At 40.2% G+C, this 7,657-nt stretch overlaps 1 protein-coding gene across 1 annotated transcript; it reads right to left on the bottom strand.

Annotated features, from left to right (window-relative positions):
- Positions 1-904: 904 nt before the first annotated feature.
- On the bottom strand, positions 905-7,237 carry LOC108578039. Its single transcript, XM_017941286.1, has 4 exons — positions 7,072-7,237; positions 5,337-6,265; positions 2,112-4,485; positions 905-1,902 (listed from the first exon to the last, which is right to left on the bottom strand). Exons 1-4 carry the CDS (start codon positions 7,235-7,237, stop codon positions 905-907), a joined length of 4,467 nt encoding a protein of 1,488 aa, XP_017796775.1.
- Positions 7,238-7,657: the final 420 nt, after the last annotated feature.

Here is a 7,657-nt window from a genome sequence, read left to right as displayed (position 1 = left end):
AGCCATATATATATATTTTATTATAAACAAACTAATAAATTATTTCCTTTTTTAACAAAATGTATGAAATGCTTCAGTTTGTATTTTTTCATATTAAAATCAAGTAATAAAATGGAACAAAGAGTACATTAAGTTATGGTGAGGATTTCTTCCGCAATGATTTTGACTAACCAGTTGATCCTGGACAGACTATAGTGTACAATGTACGGATGTATTTGAATCTGAAATGTCTGATGGATCGAATGCCTTTGCGTTGACGCGAATGAGTGTTATAATAGCACATGAGGTAAATTACGTTAAGGATTTTCATTCTGGCCTCTAAAACAAAACAGAGCTGTACGATTTCGAGGGTCTGTTCAACCCTCGTTGTCGCGTTGTTACTATACACTATGGATTCTAAAGATTCTCAGTAAGCAGCTAACGATAGCGATAAACGATGTGGTCCATCGACCGAAAATTAGTAACCGTTAAAACAAAGTGGATTAACGATTAATAAAGCGGAAGAAGGTACACACACTATGCATTTGCTCACCAAGTTGCAGTTATTTCCAACTACGAGACAAATGTACATTTGTTCAACATTTCTTTTTCTTTTTTCGAGTGTTAGAAAAGATTATCGATATTGTTGTATCTGCACGAATATATTGAGTTTATTTTATTTCGTTTCATTTCACGTCAATTTGGGTCTTCCAAAGATGGCCAGCGCGATTAAAGAGCATTCGCGTAACGATGTTCCAGAGAGTACAATTTTCAAACCGGGGCTATCTTCGAAGAGAATTTTATTTCGCACAAAGCAAGCAAATTTGTAAAAGATTCGCCTTTTCTTATGTCATTATTTTTCCATTTAATGTTCAGTGTTATACTTTACTGCCAAACCCTAATAAAATCGTGATATTCGTTCAAATTATGTCTGTCTATTTATCCCTATATCATTGAAATTATCCTGCACGTCTGTTACGTGTTCATTTCCATTCAACGAAGCAGCACTGTAATTATTATTCAAGTCATTACTGTGTTTACTATTCTGTTGAAATATTGCTTCTTGAGACACTTCTGTATGTTCTTCGTTTTTTTCATTATTATTTAAATTATTGTCGTCGACTGTTTCCAACCTTTCCATATCTTCCAATGCTTCAGGCAACGACAAAAGTTTCTCTCTAAATTTCAATTTTCTCTCTGTCTGTTTCATTGCTTCAGACACGAATATTTGACTTCTTTTGGGTCGCTTAAAAACCGTGAAAGGACGCACATATTCGTTCTTCGAATGTTCAGGATTTTTCAATCGACTTCTTATTATCAAACTCCTGCGAGTTTGATAGGGTCGTTTGAAACCGTTCCTCGACAGTTCTCGAAATTGTCCGCTAATCGAGCCCCGAATTACTACATAATTCTCCTTTTCCTTATCCACGATTATCGAGTGTTTTATTTCACGCACGTTTCTACACCCTTCGTAAGCGGAAACGTAATTTCCGCCGGAAGTAGCGTGTTCATCATCGTAGGAAGCATTTGTGTTCAAAGGAAGTAAAGTCCAATCGTCTTTTTCATTTAATTCTCTTTTATTATTCGTAGCATTATCCACTTGTTCGGTCAGATCATTCTCGTTAAAAGTATTACGCGATAATTTGTCGAAATGCAAGTTCGACATAACATCCTGTATATTTGGTATATTGCTCAGCAATGAACCGAAGGAAACGAACTGATTTTCGATCATAGAGTATATCCTGGAGGCAATACTATTCTCCGTTTCTGAATCGTGGTGATAAAAGGTGTTGCTATCGCAAACGGTCTTCGATTCAATCTTCCTTTGATGGAATCTAGTTTCAAAGGTTGTTGTTCGTGCTGATTTGGGTTCTGCGTGTTTCAGTGGCGGAAAACACTTGAGTCCAGTTGTGAAATTTTCATCTGTGGATCGTATCGGTTGTTTGTATTTATCGTATTTGAGTAAGTATTGCATAAAATATAGAATAAAGAATGGTAACAAGGCTATTCTATTATCACAATTTTAATTGTATAATTAATATAGCTATTTATTTTCAATTTATGTATTAAAATTTACTTACCATTTTTTTTATGAACTTTTGGAAACATTTTTTCCACAAGTGTATTTTTACCAATTTCATTATTTTTTTCAGTCGTAACAAGGGATTCACATTGTTGAATGTTAATTAAGGGATTTTCATTTTCTGAAGGGAAATGTGCTTGATTCTCATTGATCGTATTTATTTTTTCAACGTCTCTTGAAGAATCTTCTGTTTTTTCGACATTACACTCGTTGATATTCCATTCCCCAAAATCACCAAAACGCCTGTTATACTTAACACGAGTCATCATTGACACAAACTGCACGTTTCTTTCCTTACTATCCTTCCTTTGCGATCCACCATTTTCATTCGAAACAAGTTCATCTTCTTTCTTCAGTATTCTAATTACCCTTTTCTTCTTTGTTATCGGTTTAATCATATAGAAAGTGCTTTCATGCAAATCAGAAGATCGTCCCTCCTCAGGCGTCTTCCATTGCTCAGCGGCTTCACTTCCGGTTCCTTGGTTCTTCGAGACATCCTCGACAGTTGACTTCCCTTTCAACGCTTCGCCATCGTCTTCAAACTTCTGAGTTCTTACAAACGGAGTACTCCAAGATTCATCGGTTTCTCGCGTCTCCAGTACCTTGTTGCCTTCAGGATTCATTAATTCCGGCTCCTCTTTCACCTTTGACACCGCATATAACGGAGTTGCTCGAGGTTTTGGCTCAGTTTTCACTTTTGGTACCGCGAACAACGGTGCTCCCTGCGGTTTGGGCCGCGTTATCACTTTTGGTACCGCAAAAGACGGTCCTGATTCTGTTTCCACCGCTGGTTCCACGTGCAACATCTCAGCTAACATCGTTTTCACGTGTGGATCCGCGTGTGTCCGTGGTACCACCTGCGTTTTAGGCTCTGTTTTCGGTTTTGGCACCACATACAAGGGTGCTGCATGCGTTTGTGGCTGCATTGTCACTTTTGGTACATTTAACGGTATTCCCAGCGTTTTAGGGTGTGTTTTTATTTTTGGTGCTATATAAGATGGTCCAGACTGTGGTTTTGCCTCAGTTTTTACTAATAGTTCCACATGTGACTTCTCAGCCATCGCAGTTTTCACGTGTGGATCTACTGGTACTTGTGGTACCACGTATATGTATGCTTCCGCCTTATGTGTCTCAGTTTTCACTTTTGGTTCCACATACAGCTCTGTTACCTTCGTTTCTGGCTCTACATTTACAGATTTAACCGTTGTGTATTGCGGAGACTTCTTTTCCTCGTCTTGTTTCGTTGATTCTTCCTTGATCGGAATATCTTTACCAGTTCTTATCTCTTCCACACTCTCAGGTTCTTTCTTAATCGGTGTGTCTACGGAATCCGGAATTCCTATCTTTTCCATACTCTTAGATTCTTTCTTAATCGGTATATCTGCAGAATCAGGAATTCTTATACTTTCTATACTCTCAGGCTCTTCCTTGATATCCTCCTTGATCTGGGTCTCACCGTCTGGGTCTTCTTGAAATATAAACAGATCTAAGTCTTCGCTATCACTGCTCTCATCACCTGGATCCTCTTCAAATATAAACAACTCAAAGTCTTCACTATCAGTATCCCCGTCCTTGACATACACCAACTTGTCCCCAGAATTCACCTCTTCCTCATCTTTTTTCATCTCCTCGTCTACTTCTTCTCCATCACGAGACACTCTCCTCACCTCTTTCACTCCTTTCCCCTGTCCTCTACCCTTCTTACAAACCTTCCTAATCCTCGTAACGACATTCGACGCCAGCCTCAACAGCGACACATCCCTCAAGCTCGCCCCACAACTTATCGTCACCTTTCCACCTTCGTCAATCTTTAGCCGGAGTTTTTTTTTATCCTCGTCGAGGCTCTCCTCTGAGGAAGTTCCCTCGCAACTGCACGTATCCTCGCTCGATTTAGACTCGACCCCTTTGTCCTTCGAGGAATTAACGTTGCCCTCGCCGGTACCAGTGTCCTTGCACATCGACGTTCCTTCGGATGTCGTCTCATTCTCGTCTCTCCCTTGCGCTGTTTCCTGTCCAGGTTCTCGAGGTTTCAGATACAACTTCCTAGGATTTCGTATACAAGGTACGAAGGGATCCGGAGAGTCCATGGTACTTCGTTGCACGTAAGGATCGAATATGTTCGCGTGAGCAAAACCAATCATGCATCTCGATTCTGAGAACTGTTGGATGATTCTTGAAGTGAGCGTAGGAGTAGGCACCGTCATGCATCTTCTTCTCTCGAATTCCGCTTCTACTTGACGAATCTTGGCTTGAACGTTGTTCAAACGAGCCTCGGCTATTACACGTTGAGAATGATACGGAGAAAAGTTAGCGTTCACTCGTTCGTCGCATTCTTTCTGCCTCAAGGCGGACAACAGTTGTCGTAGCTCGGCGTTCGTCTTCATCGTGAGCACAGTGGGGTCTATGGGTCCGCTGGTCTCCACCTGGAACGCGAATGGCATGCAAATGAGGACGCAATCGACGCTTCTCGTGAGCGTGAAGGAACGTGTTCTTTTAATATTCGCGGAGTTCTCTCGCACGAAATTGCGATGAATGGATAAATAGATGGGTGAACCGGGTGAAACAGGAATTCTTGACGACAGAGGGTCGTTACGTTAATTGTCCTTTCTGACCTAGATAGCGTGAGGAGAGGTGAGGATGATTAAATTATGAGGATTTTGTTTCGGGGTGTGTTGAAGTGTGACTCGTCTTTGCAGTTTTAAAATTGTATCTTAAGTGCTTGATACCTATCTAAGTATAATACTTAACACGCTCTGTGCCGTATGAAGATTGCAAGATTTAGCTGAACTTTGAAACGAAGTTAAAAAATCACATTGACACTTTAATCTTCCTCTGTGTTTATTTCATTCTAGCATCGAATCGAAGAGCATTCTTATTCGTTTAATGAGAGCTCGACAAATCTTCAACAGTCACAGGACTACAACATACTACCTAAAAGAGTCCTAACTCTACCATGAGATCTAAGTAAAGGAAATCGAACCAAACTTGTCACTGATCACCTAGATGTCGATGTGACATAAAACCAAATTATAAAAAAAAAAATAGATCTTCAACAAAATAGTATACGTGGCACAGAACGTGTTAACCCTTTCGTGACACAATTACTTTTTTCTTACATATTTATTTTTTCTAAGAATTTTCGTCTTATTTATCTCCCACTTATCACGTCTCATAATATCCTCAATTAACAGCAATTTTTTTCGGCTACTCAAACAGACCATCTACATACGTCTCGCCGATAACGAAAGGGTTAAACAGCAAAACAGATCCTCACCTCGAACCCGTATCCCTGGCACTCCATCACCTTCTTGTTGATCAAGCTCTCAACCTGCGCCTTCAGCACGTTCACTTTCAGCTGCAGCAGCGTGAGCAACGGAATAATATTCGCCGGCGGTGTGGTGGTCATATGTAGATTAATCAACGCGTTCACTTGTTGTGCGTTTCTTGACTCGACCAACAGTTGATCCTTCGTAAGGCTACCAATAGATTTCTGAGCTTTCTCCATTATATCCTCCATAGTGTTAGTTATATTCGATCCAGCCACCTTTCTCAAGATCAATCTCGTAGCTGCGCAAGATATGATCCCTGGCAGTGACAAAAGCTGCGATGCCAGAGCTTGCAGGCTGATAGAAGATGGACAGTTTCGTTTCGAACAAATTGTATCGTCATGCGTAGCTGTACAACGATGTTCCTCCATTTCTTGCATGTTGCAGCAGCAGCTGAGTGGATAGTTCGTCGAATCTAAAGCGTTTCTTTTTTGATGGCAGCACGAGTAACCTCGTGGACCGTCTTTGCATCTAGCTTGAGTTCCAAAAGAGTCGAACATTGGGAAAGGAAGTGGGTAAGGGTAGAAAGAGGGTGGACAGTAGATTGGGCAATTGAAGCCTGTCGACTGTCCTGTCTGTTGAGCCACGCCTCCTTGATTCATAGAATTGCTGGCTTGATTTGTGGCCTGATGACAGCCACTTGGTAGGATAAATATAGGAGCAGCGCTGCTGACGGTGTTGCGAATCTGGTCGAGGACATTCTGAGGAAGTGGATTGTAGCTTGGCTGCTGCGTTTGGATGACCGGTGAAACTGTGTGCTGGGTGTGGAATGCTGGCGGGTATGGGTATTTTGGTGGTAGTAAGTTTGGGGTGTATTGGTGGTTCGCCACGAGGACGTCTGCTTGATGGAGCTGGTAGAACGGTTGCTTGAAAGGATCTGTACATTGATTATTTATTTTGAGTTTTTAGTCAAATAGAGGATAAAGTTTCAAATACTCGCTGTAATTTAGGATCTATGTATTGGTAATTTATTTTGAGTTTTCAGTAAAATTGAAAATGGTGTTTCGAACATTTTGTAACTTAAATATTTGCAAACATATTTGAAGAGGTACTTTGCTTGAAGAAATTTTAAAATTTCTATACGTATTTTTCTTTAAGGTAGAATATTTTTTATAAGGAGCTGGCCCTATAGCTGGTTTCATAGAGCATCATTTTGAAGAAGATTCTGAAACCTGCTATATCGTAATTTTAGCGAGCTTTGTGTTAAATTAAAATCGACCATTCTCGACGAACTTTCGATTCCTTTTTCCTTCTTTAATACAAAATTTGCGATTTTTCCTTCGTATTGAAGTTTCAACTGAGATCACTTAACTAATTAAGCTCCATAATTCAGGGAAAATTATTCCTTCTCTCTGGGTATTCTTTGAAATTGGAAAAAAATTAATTAGTAGGTCAGAAGGAAAGTTTCTCACTTCGAACAATGCTCATTAGAAATGTATCTATATCGAACCGTACCACCGATAATAATCGGTAGCGCGTTAAAATGCGCGAAATCCATACCACCCCCGAATTGCAATGAAAAATCTTCATTACCTTCTCAAAGCGTTTCATTAAACCCAATCCGCTCGACCGCGATCCGCGAGAAGCAATATTTCCCATCGAAAACCCCTTTCCCCTTCTCTCTCTCTCGATAATCGATACGTACGCGAACTGCTAATAACTTTTGCAAACACGTACGAATACCTTGCGGATTTGTCGGATAAGCAACGGAAGGAGCGGTTTGCATTTGTTGCACGACTGGTTGCGGTTGTTGGAACGGTAGGAAGTTATTGTGACTCGTCTGTACTGGTACACTCTGATTTGGCATAATTTGGGACGTCAGCGGCATGTTGTAAGGTAAACCAGTCATTGATGAAGCAGGTTAGGTGACTGAAATTTCGTGTTTTTTTTTTTTTTTGTAATTATTTGGGTGGTGTTTACGGTTGCTTGATTTTGGTAAGGTGTTGCGGAGTAGATCTCGTGGCGATCCTGTCACTTGGAATTTTGAGTTACGGAGGCCGGAAGGGATTGGTTTATGGGTGCCGGTTAGACTGTTGGCAAATTCCACTTTGTCGGAGAGTGAAGTTGTCGCGATTCGGTGAAATAATAGTTCGGTCGCGAGATGTTCGAGATGGTTTAAAGAGAAAATGTGAGGACTTTACAATTTTTGATGAGTGAAAAGAAAATTTGGAGAACTCTGAATTCGAATATTTGAAAATCTGGAAGTTTGAATATTTGAGAAATTAAATATTTGAAAATTTCAATATTTGGAAATTAAAGTAATTGAAAA

The sequence above is a fragment of the Habropoda laboriosa genome, unplaced genomic scaffold, assembly GCF_001263275.1.
Source record: "Habropoda laboriosa isolate 0110345459 unplaced genomic scaffold, ASM126327v1 scaffold1094, whole genome shotgun sequence".
NCBI classification, from domain to species: Eukaryota; Metazoa; Arthropoda; class Insecta; order Hymenoptera; family Apidae; genus Habropoda; species Habropoda laboriosa.
This window is presented reverse-complemented; position numbering and strand designations above follow the sequence as displayed.

What these genes read in the sequence shown, in the direction of transcription:
- LOC108578039 (XM_017941286.1), bottom strand. Translation starts at nt 7,237, where the DNA reads ATGACTGGTTTACCTTACAACATGCCGCTGACGTCCCAAATTATGCCA. An exon ending in TTATCCGACAAATCCGCAAG is followed by an intron (nt 6,266 to 7,071) that starts GTATTCGTACGT and finishes ATCAATGTACAG; the next exon opens with ATCCTTTCAAGCAACCGTTC. An exon ending in TGAAAAAAATAATGAAATTG is followed by an intron (nt 1,903 to 2,111) that starts GTAAAAATACAC and finishes TACGATCCACAG; the next exon opens with ATGAAAATTTCACAACTGGA.